General features: G+C 54.1%; 1 protein-coding gene across 1 annotated transcript; it reads right to left on the minus strand.

Moving 5' to 3' along the window:
- Positions 1-264: 264 nt before the first annotated feature.
- LOC120395005 (C-type lectin domain family 2 member D-like) lies at positions 265-16534 on the minus strand. The gene is made up of 7 exons (XM_039519177.1): positions 16426-16534; positions 9264-10048; positions 4462-4704; positions 3704-3799; positions 1883-2058; positions 985-1088; positions 265-548 (listed from the first exon to the last, which is right to left on the minus strand). The coding sequence occupies exons 3-7, from the start codon at positions 4550-4552 to the stop codon at positions 398-400; spliced, it is 618 nt and encodes a 205-aa protein (XP_039375111.1). The 5' UTR covers positions 4553-4704; positions 9264-10048; positions 16426-16534; the 3' UTR covers positions 265-397.
- Positions 16535-17588: the final 1054 nt, after the last annotated feature.

Consider the following 17588-nt stretch of genomic DNA (forward strand, 5'->3'; position numbering starts at 1 on the left):
CCGAGCTGTTGGGAGTTCAGCACTTCGCACTAGTTAATTCACTCTCCTGTCTGGTGATTTTCACAGCCACAGAGGCTCCCAACACAAATGCTCCAATATCACCTTACGATGTGGGATGCGACTGTCAGAAGCAGGATTAATGCTGCAGCAGCTCACACCCATTCACTAAAGTCTAAGCACATTCTTGTAATGCTAATACCTATTTTAACACACAGGTGAGCCAGCCTGACCCCAGCTGGGGATTTGTCAGTGTCCTACTGAGACATGGGGCCTTTGGCATGAGCTGGTACCTGGTCTGCCAGTGTCACACCTACCCCCTCCCTGCCCCTTCCAACCCAATGGGCTCCTGGAAGGGAGTGAACAGGCTTTTCCAGGGCTAATTTTGATAATACTCTTGTTATGAGCCCCCTTCCACTGCTGCCTCCTTCGCCTTTGTAAACGCATCAGGTTTGCTGCAGATCCAGTGTCTCTCACTGGTGCACTGTGAGCTGCTGACCCAATTCTCGTCATTCAGATACACGCAGTCACCATCTGCTGTTATCATAAACCTGCAAGACAGAAGCCAGGGAGCTGGTGTCAGGCAGGAGTTGGGTGTTTCCCATCAGTCACAGACAGGGGGAGAAACGCGCACAGTGCAGGGAGCTGCTGCACTCACAGCCCCTCACGATTCCCCCTCCTGCACAAGCCACAGGCCCCACCCCCCACGATTCCCCCTCCTGCACCAGCCACAGGCCCCGCCCCCAGCGGGGGGGCAGTGGGTAGCAGGGCCAGGAGAGGTTCTAAGATCAACTGGCCTCCATGGAGCCTTTATGCTGGGTGGGTATTTTAACCCCAGTTCCTGCTCCCCCTGCACATGCAGCTGGGTCTGGATGGGCTCCTGCAGGCCCAACCCATCCAGTCTTCCCCAGGGGGAGAGTCCAGGTGAGTAGCAGCATAAGGAGCGGCAGTAACACCACACAGAAGAGCTGGGTCAAAAAGACTCACAGGTGGTTGAATTCGGTGCCATTGACCCATTTCCAGGGCTGCCCCGGGTCCCTCCGGAGGCCGATCCAGTGGTCGGGTTTGTCTTTATAGCGCAGCAGGAAATCCTAAAAACAGCAAAGGGAGAGGTGGTGTCAGAGCCCGGCCCTGCTGCTCCCCCAGGCTCCGGGCAGGGAATCCCAGGTGGACACGGAAGGGCTCTGAGTGTTTCCAGGGGGTGGCTGGGGATTTTCACCTCCCTCTTGCCCAGCTCTGGGTAAGTCAGTATTAAGCCTCCCCCCAAACCCAGCTCCCCCTCACCCCAATCTGCCCTGGGCTGGGGCAGCTCTTGGGTGCTGCTGGGTCTAAGCCGCATGGCGGACTGAGGGGAGCAAGGCCACGTTCTGTGTCAAAGCCTCTCCATACAGAGCAGCTGAGCTCCCCTCACCATCGCAGGGGAAGAGGAAGGAAAGAGCCCAGCTGATCTCAATAAGAGATGCTGGGAGGGGCCAGGGATGAGAGGAGAGCCCCCCGCCCCCCAGTCAGAAGGGGCCAGGGCTAACAGGAGCCTCCCCCATCCTCAGCTGGCTGCCCTGGAGCACTGGCTCTTCAAGTTGAGCTGGGATTTCAGCCCTGTCTCCAGACCCAGGCAGCCCAGCAGACACCTGAGCCAGCCCAGCCCTAGAGAGGGACAGTCTCCTATTGGGAAGGCTGACAGGGGATGATCCCCGCGGTCACAGACTGACACTAGAGCCACAGGGCCAGCCAGGCCTGGCATTCAGGGGCTGGAAGTCCATTCACTCCGTCCTCCCAGCACGAGAGGGGTCAGAGCTGCTCCTCGCCCCACAGGGGCACAGCCCAGGTCGTAATGCAGCAGCTGGTGCTGAGCCAAGGCCAGGCCATTGCAATCAGAGTCTCTCACCAGGTCCTGCAGGGTGTCGATCGCAGCCAGGGAGGCACCAAGAGAGGAGCAGTTGCTCTGGCTGTTGTTCCAGTTCTCTTCGGCCTCGGAGAAATAGTAGCATTTCCCTTGGTATCCGACCCAGCCGTCCGGGCAGCAGGGGCCCAGGGCAGCTGGAGGACGCCTAGATGGCAACACTGAAAATGGGAACATAACAGATGTTGTTTCCTTTTTGGGGTGGGGACAAGTCTGACCCAAACACCTCCAACCATTTTGGTGCATGTCATTTATTTTGCTCCTCATGTTGCACTAGTAACTCCACAGCTGGTTTTAAAGCCTCCCCCTGTGGCTGGGACACACAAGTTTGGGAGAACATTCGCAGCTGAGGCAGCGATGATAAAAGAACAAGCAGGTCACACGCCATGTCCCTGGAGATTTCATGGTGCTGTGTGCCGTACATGCTAGTGCTCACACATAGAACAGAGCAGGGCAGTCAGTGCATACGATGCTTTACAGTCCTGCTTAGTGTGTGATCTGAGTCACTCGTTTCAGGGAGCAGCTGCAGCTGTGGGGCACAACTTCACATTTCACACCTTACACAGAGTGCTGAATATGGGAATACACAGGCCCCCAGGAGAAAGGCTGCCAGCCAGGCCTGTGTGCTCCTTCCAGTGCTGCCTAGGAGGGACAGGGCACAGCAAGGAGCTGACTGGTGCCAGCTCCACCATCTGACCCCACTGCGTTCTGGGGGTTCTCTACATAGGTAGCTGTGGAACCCCAAGCTCACAGATTCTCACCTTACACTGTTTGAGCCAGTGCTGCCCATTCCAACAGCCGGCCAGTCCAGCAGGGAGCTGGCACTCACGGCCCACCTGTAGCAGAGCAGCTGGCACCAGTGTAAGGATGGGGAGGCAGTTACATCAGTGCAAACTCCTCACACAGATTTACCAGAGCAGGATATGCTGCTCCAGCACGTCCTGCTGTGGTAACTTACTGCAGTGAGCGGCACCAGGGCGAGCCCCTTTCTTCACCATTGCAGCTCATCTACATTAGCAGTTCGTACCAATTCAACTGTATCAATGTTACATCAGCACGAAGGATTCTTAATGCAGACAGACCTGGCTTCACCCACCTCTGCCAGCTGCTAAACCCTCCTAGGGCTCAGTGATCAGATCCCAGGGCAACAGATAAATCCCACCCCTGACAGTCTCACAGCCCCTCCCACCCCCCAGACTATTGGCAGATACAGCCGGGCTCACGTTCACCATGAACAGCCGCCCTCTGCGCTAGCACTCGCTGTCTGTGCAGGCGGGGGAGTCAATAGCGCTACGGGACCCTGCACTGCCGAGGTCACTAATTGGTGGGTTTCACACGGCGTTAATGGAGGTGTCTGTGCTGCGTTCTACAGCTCATTTGAGTGACACGCCAGCACCTGCCAGCCCGGCCCTGGGCACGACCCGGGAAGGTCAGGCTGGTACCTCAGGGCGACACGCTGCAGGCAGAGGGCCCAGCTCATTGCTGCCCTGCACCTTCTCCTGTCAATCACCCCCACTCTGCACGGGGGTACCAGCGACTGTGCCTGGGGCCCGGCAACAGTGACTTGGGCCCCAAGGGCTCAGAGCTGGGCTGGGGGGAGCTAATGTCAGTCAGATCGTCCGACACAGAGAGTGCCCAGGTGCAGGGGTCTGGGGGGAGCAGGAGGAGGGTCATGGAGGAACATCCCCCAGGAATCCTCTGTCCCAGGGAAAAAAGCCAGACAGGCTGGGAGGAGAGACTGTGACTGTGGTGGCTCCAGGGGGAATGGGATGCGCAGAGAGGGGGCAGGGAGGGCTGAGAACTCACCTGCCAGGACAATAACAGCGATGATGAGACCTAAGAACACGATTGCGAGGGCGACTGTGAGGGTGACAGTGCGTCTCTTGCAGTTACAAGGAGGTTCTGAAACACAAAGACCCGTCAGGCCGGGCCACGAGGACACGTTTCACTGACAGCACCAGGGCTGGAGCTGCCCTAGAACATGCCCCGTTCCGTCAGACGCTCTGGGAGAGGAGCCCGGAGGCTCAGGCAGGCTGGGGCTGGCAGAACAGTCCCTCCTTCCCCTCAGCCCAGAGCCCTCCCTGGCACCCCCAGCCAGGCTGTCACGGGGCCTGGTGAGTCCAGGGGCACAGAGACAAGGACCCACATGTTCTGGTTGCAGGACCTCAAGCTCCCTCCTCCCTCCCCCTGCCGTGCCCCCTGCCGAGCACTGGCTGGGCCCACACTGCCGAGTGCACCTGTCCCCGCACACTGGGGTCTCACACTGGCCACACACAGCAGAAGGGGGGAGAATGAACCAGGCAGAGCTGGGCCAGGGCTGTCCCAGGGGGTCTGACACACCCAGCCCAAAAGGCCCCTGCCCAGCCCCACGGCCACCGCTGTGTGCGCCAGGCAGCAGCTGTGAGCCGGGATCTGTGCCCTGAGAGCCCCTGGGGGATCCAGTCCCTGCTGCCCACAGACGGGGGGTTGCTGGGCACTGGCTGCTGCCACTGAGAACATGGCCCCATGTGGGGCAGCCTCAGGGTCTCTCTCCAGCCTGGTCCCAGGCAGCGACGCCCCATTACCTGGCCACCATCCACTCCTCTGGTGTCCACTGCCACCAATACGGTACCCTCGCTGCAGTGGCACTTGGCTGCCAGTGTCCACAGGCTCCATTGTCTCTCAGCGACGCTCAGGCTAGAGACGCTGCCGCAGGCGCTGGGCTGGGATCGGCTCCTCTGTCTGACTGGGTCCCATTCAGTGAAGCCGAGCCGGGCGGGTGGGTCCTGGCCCTGGTCCCCCTCCCTGCTCCGGACTCTCCAGCCGATCTGGAAGCCGAGACGGACCCAGCAGGACAGGGTCAGGGTCAGGGGTGATTTCTGGTTTCTCTTTCCCGGCCCAGCAGCCCAATCTCCCGCCAGAGGCGGTTCCATGATGATTAAACCCCCTTAGCCCCCATCGGCCCCTCCCCCAGGAGACCTGATCTGCCCCGCCCCGGGACAGGCACCCGGGGGGGGGGGGGGGGGGACGGAGCCCCCCGGGAACAGGCGCGCGCACAGACCCGCAGGGGCAGCGGCCCAGCCAGCGCCGGAGGGACCCGCGATGCCCCGCCCCGGGGAGGTTTCCCAACAGAGCATGGGGGGGAGGCGCCTATTTGCATAGAGCGCGCACGCCCCGGTCCCTAACTGCGCATGTGCAGCATGTCCCTGGTTTGCTGCTAGGGGCGCGCGCGGGTGACGATCGAAATCGACAGGTTGGCTCTGCCCCCGCCCCAGAAATCGGGGAAACTCCGCCTCCTCCCGCCCTCCCGAGCCTCTCCGACTCGGTCCTTCGCCCCAGCCATAAGCTGCGGGAAACGTTTTCCCCGGCCCCGTCATCCAGCTTCCGCGCGCGGGCGCAACACACACGGTCCGTGTCTGTCTCTCTCCCTCGCCGCAACCCCACCCCGCTCTGTCCTTCAGCCTCCCCGGGCGGCGGCGCCTCTTACCCGAGAGTCCCGCGGGCTCCGGGCGGGCGGCACCTGCGGGGCCGGGCCTGGATCGCGGGGCCCGGACACGGGGAGAAACGAGCCGCGCCCCCGGCCAGACTCCGGGGCTAGTTCTCGGCGCGGCTGAGCATCTGTGTGCAGTGGCAGCGCTCCGCTCTCCGCCCCTCAGCGCCGCGCAACCCTCAGCCCCGCCCCTCAGCGCCGCGCAGTGTGATCACGTCATTGTTTCCCCTACCCGGGACAGGCAGCTGGAGTTACGGAACACACTCCTCCCCGAGACCGAGCACCCGCTGCCCGGGCCGCCCGGCACAGCCAAACACAGGGCGAGGGAGACGCTCGCTGTGTTACGTTTGCAGCCCGACCCCAACATCTCCCCCGCACCCCGCCCTTAGCCTGACCCGCCCGGGCCAGAGCCGCCTGCCGCGGGCCGGCCGCGAGTGTCCAACTGCCCGTGCAGCGTGTGGGCCCTGCCCGGGGCGGCCAGGAACGATTAAAAAAAAAAAAATCTCCTAGAGCTGGAAGGGACCTTGAAAGGTCATTGAGTCCAGCCCCCTGCCTTCACTAGCAGGACCAATTTTTGCCCCAGATTCCTAAGTGGCCCCGTCAAAGATTGAACTCACAACCCTGGGTTTAGCAGGCCAATGCTCAACCCACTGAGCTAGCCCTCCCCCAATCAAGTTGTAACTTGATTCACCGCTTAGAACAGACCTTTCTGCCCCCCCTCCCCCGTACAGCAGCTAGAGGGAAACTCGCGGGAAGCCCTCACACAGCGTCACCCTTTCAGTGCCGGGAGACCAGCAGTGGCAAGGTCAGTGCAGTAGGCGGATAACCAGAGGCAGGGGGATTAGGGTCACTATGGAGAAGGGGTTGCTAAGCCATTCCAAACACCATGTCAGTGAGTGCCCCCCACCCCCTCCAAGAGTCATGGGCGGCAGGTTTGCATAATTTTGGGTGGTGCCCAAGTGGATCCGTCCCTCCATAGGACAGACCAGGGCAACCACCCTAGGCCTCGCACTTTGGGAGGGCCCCATGCTTCGGGGGATGGGGGCTCCAGGGTGGCCGGGAGGGGGGGGTTAGTAGGGTGCCTGGCACCAACAGCAGTAAGCACCCCTGCTCCACCCCACCTCTTCCCACGCAGCCCCCCACTCCACCTCTTCCCCAAAGCTCCCACCCCGAGCAATGCCAGGAGCCGGCGAGGTGAAGCAGAGTGCGCTGAGGCCAGGTCCCCCGCTAACTCCCTAGGCCACCTGAAGCACAAGGCAGAGGTGGGCACCACTATGTTGTGTGACAAATACTTGACAAAATTACAAGACTTAGGGTATGGCTACACTTACAAATCTGCAGCGCTGGTAGTTGCAGCGCTGGTCGTCCAGCTGTGCAGGGCCAGCGCTGGTGTGTGGCCACACTCACAGCTACCAGCGCTGGTGTGTGGCCACATTTGCAGTATTTGCAGCGCTGTTGGGAGTGATGCATTATGGGCAGCTATCCCAGCATCCAAGTGGCAGCAATGGTGCTTTTCAAAAGAGGGGGGTGGGGCGTAGTGTGACAAGGAGCGGGGGGAGAGAGAGAGGGGATTTTTGGAGCCAACACTGTGTGTTAGCTTCCTGACTTGAAAAATCAGAACATGTTCCCGATCCCTTACCCTTAACTCTTAACTGCAAACAGCCTGCAGCCAACACGACTCCTTTTCTCCCCTCTGCCCCCGCTGTTTCTGTCAAGCAAACACTCGCTCCCTGCCTGCCTCATTATCTCATTTGATTGTTCACAGATTGATCACAGCAAACAGGAGCTGTGTTTGTAGATAAACAGCTCTGGGATCAACAGAGCTCAGGAGTTCACAACAAAACAAAGAGAGGCTGCATAACAAAACAAAGAGAGTAATTTATAAAAGCATTCTGGGATACACCCTTATACCCTGGAGGCCAATCACAGCGCTGGTGTGTGGCCACACTTGATGACCAGCGCTGCAGCACCAGCTCTGGAATCCTTATTCCCCATGCCGAGTGAGGTGTACGGCCAGCGCTGCAGCCAGGGAGTTGCAGCACTCGATGTGCCCTGCAGGAGTGGCCACTTACTAATTGCAGCGCTGGTGGAGGCTTTCCAGCGCTGCAACTCGCCAGTGTAGCCATACCCTTAGTGATGGACATCAGGAGTGGGGATATTATGTCATTCAATCATTCAACCCATAAAATAGCACACATTTTTCCACACAGGGAAAAAAACAACAGTAACTTAACTAATAATAACAATAATAAAACATTCAACTCATAATTAATGAAAAGTGTGTATACTGCATATGAGACTATATGAGAAATGAAAATGAGCTTCCTTTGGGATTTTACAAGGCACTTCTATCATTTAAACACATTTGGTACCTTGAGTAATGATAACACTTCTTGCAAATCACATAAATAGGGAATTCATGGTCCCCTTCACACCCTCCACTACAAAGGCAGAGGGGTTATTGCTGGGTGCCCTACGGCTGCAGAAAACCCTATGGGCAAAACATATGGAAAGAAGGGGATCAATTTATACAGAGGGCTGAAGGAGGGGACTCTCATAGTGCATTAATACTTAATAAATACATCAAAATTAAATACATTACAGAGATAAGAACCTGTAATGACAGACTGGGCTCCCTCCCCACACCCCCAGCCACCCCAGCCCTGTGCCACCCCCCGTGACGTCCTCGTTCACCACAGCAATCCCCGTTAACACTTGCAGTGGGGATCAAACTATTTCTCCTATTTTTATTTCACTTTAGCAACACTGAATTTTATCTGCCATTGTGTTACCCATTCACCCAGCTTGTATAAGTCTCTCTGAAGTACCTCACAGTCCTCTCTGGTCCTGATTAACTGAAATAACTTTGTGTCATCTGCAAATGTTGCTATCTTACTCCTCACCTCCTTTCCAGATCAATAAATATTTTAGACAACACAGGACCCAGTATGGAACCTTGATGTCTCCACCATTCACCTTTTGTCATGATAAAAGTTGACCATTTAATCCTACTTTTTCTTTCAGTTTTCAGGCCAGTTTTTGATCCATGACAATACTTCGCCCCTCACCCTGTGACTACTTAGCTTCTTTAGCAGCCTCTTGTGAGGGACCTTGTCAAAGGACTTTTGGAAATCTAAATAAATTATGTCAGCTAGTTTTCCTTTATCTTCTACTTTATTGACATTTTCAAAGAATTCTGAAGATTAGTGAAACATGATTTTCCTTTGCAAAATCTCTGCTGGTTAGCCCCTATCAGATCATGATCTTCCAGATGTGCTGTAATTTTATTCATAATTATTAATACAACCAGTTTACCAGGCACAGCTGTAAAGTTCACAGCACTGCAGTTCCCTGGATCACCCCTAGAGTCTTTTTTAAATATAGCTAGAACATTTGGTACTTTCCATTCCTCTGGAACAGGGGTGGCCAACCTGTGGCTCTTCAGAAGTTAATTTGCGTCTCCTTGTATCGGCACCGACTCCGGGGCTGGAGCTACAGACGCCAACTTTCCAATGTGCCAGGGAGTGCTCACTGCTCCACCCCTTCCCCTGCCCCAGGCCCTGCCCCCACTCCACCCCTTCCCGCCACCTCCCCCGGACCCACCGTGCCCTCGCTCCTCCCCCTCCCACCCCCGAGCCTCCTGCACGCCACAAAACAGCTGGTGGGGAGGGAGGGGGAGGCGCTGATCAGCAGGGCTGTTGGTGGGTGGCAGGCACTGGGAGCTGGAGGTGCGGGTGCTGATGGGAGGCTGCTGACGTATTACTGTGGCTCTTTGGAAATGTACAGTGGTAAATTCTTGCTCCTTCTCAGGCTCAGGTTGACCACCACTGCTCTGGAACAGTGGCTGGTTTTAATGAAAGATTACAAAGGTTTGTTAGCTGTTCAGCTACTTCATACCTGAGCTCCTTCAGAACTCCTGGATGGACCATCTGGGCCTGGTGCCTTGTTATTCAGATGATCAGTTTGCTTCCACACCACTCCTTCGGTCACCTCAGTCTCTGAGAAGACCACTCCTTGGTTTCCAGAAAAGACGCCCACATGTGGCCCCTGGACTCAGCTGTACTCCTTTGGATTAAGTGTGGGGGAGAACTTTACAGGCCATATTCAGCCCTGTGCTATATTAGTGAAGGGAAGTGTTGTGTATTTGGTTGTCATGGTTTTTGTTGCCATGGCAACTGAGTTAGATTATTATGGGTTAGCTCAGCCAGCTTCAACCGGCTGAGTGAGCTCTCTGTCTCTGTAAATAAAATGGTGGTTTTGTTAGCTGTCAGCTCTCTGGCCTCAACTGATTTCTTCCTAAACCGGCTCCCCCCCAAGGATATAACAGGAAGTCTGCATCAAGGCAAAGTATCCAAGCAAGTTTCTCTTCCAGAGGACTTGCAGCTGGTCAGTGCAGTCCAAACGTGGTCAGTAGTGGCCAGGGAAGATGCCCAGTTGATGACTGTGTATCCCCAGAGGTAGCCTCCATTGGCAGGTCAGCTGTAATGCTCTGGGCTTGCTTTCAGCTGGCAGAGAGAGAAGTGTCTCATTCATTTGCAGCCTGGATAAAGATGACAGGAGCATGTCCTGGTGCCAAGGCAGATGTCACAGTGAGGACACCGAGGGTCCTAAATTAACGCTGGGAATTCCAAAACGAGTCACCTGAAAGACTGACTTGTAACAGCAACACTAACTTCACAGGCCTGGGAAGAGAACAGAAGACAGAGGAGATGCAGATTAACAAATCCTTCTTTATTACTACTGTTTACTTTGGGGTAGCCCCTAGGAGCCCTAGTCAAGAGCCAGGACCCCACTGAGACACACACTGTACAAACACAGAACGAAAAGTGGCCCTTGCCCCAAGGGGCTGTCATTGTAAGGAACAGCACCACACTTCTAACGTCTGGTACCAAAGTACCTGTGCCTAAAAGGGTCACGGCAGATGTGCCCTGCCAGCAGCATGAATGACTTGAGAATTATGGATTCTCAGAACGTTAGGGTAGCTTCTTCAGTGACAGCCCATTTGGATCGATGGCCTCAATTTTAAACAGATGCACCAGAGACACATCAGCTGGAAGGGCCTTTCAGCCACAAGAGAGAAGTTTTAGCTGCTGCGGGACAAAATGTTCAGAGAAATGCACTACAGTGTCACAGCACAAATGCAAGAAAGATGCTAAGTGACTATGATTTACTGAACCTAATGGGGATTGCTTAGATGTTGCACTTTCCTTGCCTTCCACTCACTGATTCCCAGCTGTATCGACACCTATCAAGCTGCACATGTGATCTAAAAAATATTCCACCTTCTTGTTGGAGGCTCTAAAACGTTACTGGGCTGTTTAAACACAAACACACACACACCAGGATTCCACAGCAACCCCTGTGAAACTGTTTCCTCACCCTCTTATGGTCACGGTGTGCACAGGAGAGTTACGCTATCCACACAGGAGTCATGCAGCATCCTCCATACCTTGCTTTCTTTCAGGTGCAACCGAATAGTGCAATGCAGCCATAGCCATATCCCTATCACCACTGCTGCGATCAGCAAAGTGATGCAACAGTAAGTCCCCACTGGGTGTCAGCATTACACCACATTCTAGCCCACTAGTGATCATAACACCCCCCCATCTCTTTACTAAGCTGAACAGCTGTGATCATTTTTATCTCTCCTCCTACGAAAGCTGTTCCATACCCCTGATCATCTCTGTTGCCTTCTCTGAAGCTTTTCCAGTGATTAGAACTGGACACGGTATTCAACACATGGGTGCACCATGGATTTATAAAGTGGCATGATATTGTGTCTTATTTTGAAGCATCCAAAATAGAACTCCCAGTTAAATCAATCATAGAAAAGGAATTTCTTTGTCCCAAGCTCTGTATAAGAAAAGCGTACTGGGAAGTTAAGTCAGAAGTGGATCAAGTGATCACATTTGTAATGCATGTATTCCTTTCTGTATGGGGCTGCATTAATCTTTGATTATTTAATCTGATTAAATAAAGTCCAAATGAACCAGTTATCTGACATCTCACATCAGTAAATCTGAACACACAACACTATGACAACAATGCCTAGTGGCCTTACAATCTAGGATAGTTTAATGTCGTCGCTAATCATTGAGAGAAGTAGCCCATAGGGTAGGAGGTTCCTGCGGAGCCTTGAAAAAAGTCCTACTGTCAACAGGCTGGAGGAGAGGAGAGGCCTAATTCTGTGGTAAATTGCTGGGCATTTCCTCGGGATTATGGGGGAAATGCCACATGCATTAAGTATTGATTTTATTGGAGCAGGGAGACGATTAAAGATTTTCTCTTTCTACAGTACAGCAATCAAATAAAAAACTGTAAACTGCATCCGGTCCCTGTTGCTGCCGCCCCATTCTGTGCCCCTTGGTCCCAGTTTTACTCCTTTCTTCCTAACTCCCTTGGATTAGTCTGAAGGATGAGCTCATGGGCAATACTAAACCCACAGTTACCCGGCAGAAGGGGCTCACCTGGGATGACTGGTGGGCAGTGATGAGCTGCCAAATTTTTAACAACCGGTTCCCTCCTCCCTCCAAAATGTTAACAACGGGTTCCCTCCTTCCCCCCCTCCGGGGGGGGGGTCGTGCCCCATCCAACCCCTCATGTTCCTTGACACACACACTCCGAGACCCCTGACCCATCCCCCCCTTCCCTGTCCCCTGACTGCCCCTTGCCGCCACCCCCCCCCTCCTCTCATTCTCAATGGCCCCCCAGAACCCCTACCCCATACAACTACCCCTTCTCTCTGTCCCTGAGTGCCCCCACCACCTCATCCAACCCTGCTCTTTCCTGACTGCTCCCCGGGACCCTTGCCCCGATTCAATCCCCCTGTTCCCTGCCCTTTGACTGCCCTGACCCCTATCCACCCCCACAACCCACCCCTCCTGCCCCCTTACCACACTGCCTGGGGACTGGGTCCACTCTGCCAGGACCACGACCGGCGCCGCGGGGCCCAACTCCCCGAGCCCGGCCGGACCAGAGCAGGCACCGCTCGGCGGCAGCCGCTCGGCCCGACTCCCCGGGCCGGCGCTGCGCTGGAGGGAGCCGCGGTCTGGGACCGGGAACTGCTGAGCCAGCCGCACCTCCCCTCCCCCTCCGCGCCCCAGCTTACCTGCCTCCATGCTGCTTGTTCAGGCTTCCCGCGAACATCTGATTCGCGGGAAGCAGGGGAGGCAGAGGAGAAGGGGGCGGAGCAGGAGAGGAGCGGGAAGTGAGTTTGGGCCGGAACTTTTGTTAAATTTAGCAGCCCTTAACAACCGGTTCTAAAATGGCTGCTAAATTTAACAACGGGTTCGCGCGAACCCGTGCGAACTGGCTGCAGCTCACCCCTGCTGGTGGGGCACTGCAAGGTTTCTGCAACCCTGGCTCCACTCACAGGATCTATAGCGGGGCCAGCACAGCCCACCGGCCATATTGAAGGTTTACTCCTTATTTCCTCTCCAAATCGTTTTTCTTGCTGGTAAGGTACTAAAGTAATGGAGCAAATAACGTGTGGGTGTTTCTACTGACCTGCCCTCAGCCTTCTGCTGCACTGTAGGTCAAGTATATTAATAGTGACTTAGCCACAGGCCAATGTGCAAAATATAAAAATACACATAAATACAGATTAAAGAGAACATAAACTGATTAAACCATACTGAATCACCCCTACTGTAGCACAGTGGTTCTCAAACTTTTGTACTGGTGACCCCTTTCACACAGCAAGCCTTTGAGTGTGTGCCCCCACCCCTTAAAAATTAAAAACACTTTTAAATATGTTTAACACCATTCTAACAGGGCAGCCACTAGGATTATACATCATCGTCAATTCCTAACAAATGTTCTGTTTGCCGAGAGGCTGTTGCAATGTTGAGTCTCCACGAGGTGTCAGCATTGCACAGCATTACATTGCACCTCATTCATCAAGAACAGAATTATCTTGTTTGACACAACTTCATTTTAGGAGTTCAATGGACTTTACAAACACTAATGGATTATTCCTGCTCTGCACGGAGCAGGGCGAACATAGAACCATAGAATACCAGGGTTGGAAGGGACCTCAGGAGGTATCTAGTCCAACCCCCTGCTCAAAGCAGGACCAAGCCCCAGACAAATTTTTATCCCAGACCCCTAAACGGCCCCCTCAAAGATCTCTGAGGGTGAAATTAAGGTAGAAGTTATAACCAACAGCCAGCTGTGATAACAGAAGCAGAACTGGGACTAGAATGTGGCATCCTGACTCCATGCTCTGCTTGAGCCACTGTACTATTATTCCTCTCAAAACAGGGCATAAAATGTGCTCTAACCATTAGCTCCCACTCTTCTTCCAGACCTGGGAATAGAAACCCACAGCCCTCTCTCTCACTCCTGAAAACCAACCCACTTTTAATCACCTGAAGTGAAACAGTAACTCTACCACAGCAACATACAGCCCAGAAATGACTTTAGTACAAGTCAAACTTAAATTTTGCTCTCCAAATCCAGATTGGTCCTTTATCCCTCCCCTTCCCCAGGTGAAGAGGGTGAGATAAATACTGCTCCTTCCTGCTTAGCCCCACATGTCATCCCAAAAGAAATTAAATTTCAAAGAGATTCCCTCCCCCACAAAGGTTCAGTGCTGTGGGAAAAAGAGGATTCAGTAGGGACGTCTTTGCCATACTAAGAAGCAAGACAGAGAAAGAGGTACAGCTCCAGATGTCCTCCCCGCTTCAAAAAACCAAACCAAACCCCACACTCCATGTTTTTAAACACCTCCTGCTTTCTTTACATCTTTGCGATGTGGACACAGCTTCCGTTAAAATTAAAGGAAGAGGAGTGCACAACAGGGCTGTTATCTCAGTTGGGTCATCTAGGCACTACTGCATACAGATAATTATGTATCTAAATCCCCCAGGTTGCTTTGAAAATCTCAACTCAGGCCCCCCCACCGCCACCCTTGGCTAATACACTGGCAACTGAACGGGGCCTGGATCTCCAGAGCCAACAGCATGAGCTGCTACAATTTAAGCTAAAATTCAGCTTGTGGCTGTAACAGCCTCACATATCCTCCTGATTGGCCCAGATGGTGACACTTGGCACACACTCACTAGGGCCGGTTTGTTTACCTGCTGTGTCCACAGGTTCGGGCTCCCACTGGCTGCAGTTCGCCATCCTAGGCCAATGGGGGCAGCGGGAAGTGGTGCAGGCTGAGGGATGTGCTGGCCGCTGCTTTCCGCCACCTTCATTGGCCTGGAGCAGCAAACTGCAGGCAGTGGGAGCCGTGATCAGCCGAACCTGCGAATGCATCAGATAAACAAACCGGCCCGGCTCGCCAGGTGCTTACCCTGGCGAGCCACGTGCCAAAGGTTGCCGATCCCTGCACTCAGGTGTTACACATGCAGGTTTTATGGACTCGGTGCTGGTCTGTCCACTGTGTTAACTGAAGGGAACTGCCTGCGGTTTACGTTACTAACTCTGATGCCTCTTTGTCCATGGTCCTGCTACTCTGGCAGAGGCCAAGAAGGTAGGGGAGTGTCTGCTGGTGGAATAGGGTTGCCATTGGTTGGAGGTATTCCTGGAGATTTAATCACATGATGATCTTTAATTAATGATTAATCTTTAATTCCTGGAGATCTGGCAACCCTATGGTGGAAGAGCAGATAAGATGGTGGTTGTTTGTGAAAAGGCTGCAAGTTCTGAGCAGTGAATTTTTCTACTCGCCAGAGGGCAGCACGGAATCCATACCACCCGCCCACCCACAAAGAGAACCAGCAGCTATAGTGTCCTCGTGAGAATTTCACTTCAATTTAGAAAAAAAAATTAAGTTTTGAGTCCCTGTGGATACAAAGCACTTGAAAATAAGATTGATTTCCTCCCTAAAGGCTCAGAAACCAAACAGCCAAGAACACTCTTGGCTGAATTCAATTTTCATTTATTTTTTATAATTTTGACAGAATACAGATGTTTATATTTAAGCTTCTATATTTTTATCAATTTAAATTTTCACAGTTGCATGAAGTTATGGGGTTTAAGTGTTTATTTTTATCAATTTAAATGTTCAGTTATGGGAAACTCAGGGGGGAGGTCAGACAATTGTTTAAGGCCAGTAGACATTGATCGACATACAGAAGGTTAAAACACAAACTGTGAACACCACATGTCCAAATGTACAAAGTCAATGGCCTTAAATCAAACACTAGTAAGTTCTCTGGCAGCATTTTTCTTACTGTGCCTCTCTGTAAATATCAATGATCATTGCTGGAAATAGTTTCTCAGTTTGCTTGTGCACAGAGAACCTGACATACACTGATAAAATCAAATCCTTCCAAGCCCACTCCCCCCCAGCATTAAAGCACAGGGCTATGCCTATATAAGCCTCAATTTAATAGGGTCAATTTTGGGTTAACACTCTCCCGCCCCGCACATGGTTTAATTCCAAGCCCTGATCTCTCCCCGCCTGGTGGTTTTTCCCCAAAAGAGGCGGGGTCGGGGGTGTCTACATCAGGAGGAAGCGCAGACAAGATGGTGTCGATTGTTGGGAAACGCCCCCCCTCCACCCGCCTGTAGCTGGCTCCTCACCAGCAGCTGCAGCGTTATAAATGCGGATCAGCCCTGCAGCGCCCCCTGCCAGGCTAGAGCAGCAGAAGCGCCGCCAGTCCCCAGCTAGTTCAGCCCTTGTGCTCCGGGAGCCCCCTGCAGGGCGCTGGTGGTTACTGTCCGTACCGAGCTCTCCGCAGCCCGCACCCCAGGGCCGGGCACCCCCCGCTCTGCCGCAGCGCTTTCAAGTTCCAACCTTTTCCTCTGCAGCCCCCGAGCCGCTACAAACCCCCTTGGAAATCTCAGGCCCAGTCTGCGACCCACAGCCCCCTCCCGTGGGTCTCCCCCCCCCAGCGCCCTACACCTCCCCCAGTCCCCATTTCCCCTACACCCCACGATGGGTCTCTGCCAGTGCCGGTTCCCCATCCCCTCCCCCCGGGGGTCTCTGGGGCTGAGGGTCTCCCTGCCCCCCCCATTCCCCCGTCCTCATTTCCCCCCCTGCTCCGGGGTGTCGCTGGGGCGGGGTCTCGCCCCTCAGACCCGCGCGCCCCTTTTCCCAGATACTCACCGGGACAGCAGAGCAGGAACCGCTGAAGCGAAAGCCTAAAGCAACCAGACTGTTTGTTAGATCGCGAGCAGAGCGAGTCACCGCCCCCGAGCTGCAGAAAGGAGGTTGGCCTGGAAGCGAGCGAGCCAATTGGTGCGAGGAGACGTCTACGTGCCATAGAGCACCACGTGCCTCCGATTCCAGGGGGATAAAAACCGGGAGGGCGCCAGTTCCCGGCACTGCCTGGCTCTCAGCCCACTGCACGGGGCTCGGGACGGAGGGTAACCAAGCGGTTTCGGGAGCTGAGCCTCAGCCGGCTTGTTTGCGAGTTACACAACTGCCTCCCCAAGAGTCTGTACCCGCCCTGCGCTCTCTTTTTTTGTAGACTTTTGCTTTTTATTATTAATAGTGATGATGATGATAATATCAGGAGGAGGGATGCAGTAGGGATACTAAGAAAACAGTCCCTTATTTTTTAAATTTTCTGTTGGCAAAGCAGAGTAATGGGCAGTTCTCTTTAATCTGAGTCAATTGTTGTATGAAGAGAGCAACTTTCTACTGTGCCTTGGGCTACAGTAATAAACAGGAGGAGCCTGACAGCTGGGATCAGAGCACTGAGCAGCTCCTGAGCTGCATTAGCAGAAGTGGGCGGATCACTGTTATTTTCCACCCCAAATGCCTGGACTTCATAACGCTGGGGAGCGCTGCCAAGGGAGAAGGGACAGCACATTGAAGGCAGAGCTGGATTTGCATGGCCTGATTTCTCACTCCCTGTGCGCCACAGTAGTGTGTCCCCTCCACGCTATGTACATGTGTGAGGGACAACACAAGGTACCGGGCCGCAGGGGAGAATCAGGCCCATGGAGCATCAGGAACAAACAGGGCCTTTCACTTCAGTGGGGTCCTACTGACACTTCCATTGGGGTCAGCGTTACCTACCTGCGGCTGAAAGGCAGCTTTGGGAACCAGGGCAGGCCAAGATGGAGGGATCAAATGTAGGTCACAGAGGCCTAAATCTCTCCCTTCTTCCTCCAATTCCTCCTCCCCACCCCTCTGCCTCCCTGGGTGGCTCCAGGGCTGGTCGCTTTATCCAACTGCCTCCTCCAAATCTCTCACTCAGTCCCCGTCACAGAGCCACAGGGCCTGGGCTACACCCCAGCTTTTGTACAGTCTCCTGCACAAAC

Source organism: Mauremys reevesii, unplaced genomic scaffold, assembly GCF_016161935.1.
Source record: "Mauremys reevesii isolate NIE-2019 unplaced genomic scaffold, ASM1616193v1 Contig89, whole genome shotgun sequence".
NCBI classification, from domain to species: domain Eukaryota; kingdom Metazoa; phylum Chordata; order Testudines; family Geoemydidae; genus Mauremys; species Mauremys reevesii.

Coding starts and splice junctions, on each gene's coding strand:
- LOC120395005 (XM_039519177.1), bottom strand. CDS start 4,552: ATGGAGCCTGTGGACACTGGCAGCCAAGTGCCACTGCAGCGAGGGTAC. Junction 3,800..4,461: donor GAGGAGTGGATGGTGGCCAG/GTAATGGGGCGT, acceptor TTTGTGTTTCAG/AACCTCCTTGTAACTGCAAG. Junction 1,089..1,882: donor TCGACACCCTGCAGGACCTG/GTGAGAGACTCT, acceptor TGCTGTTTTTAG/GATTTCCTGCTGCGCTATAA.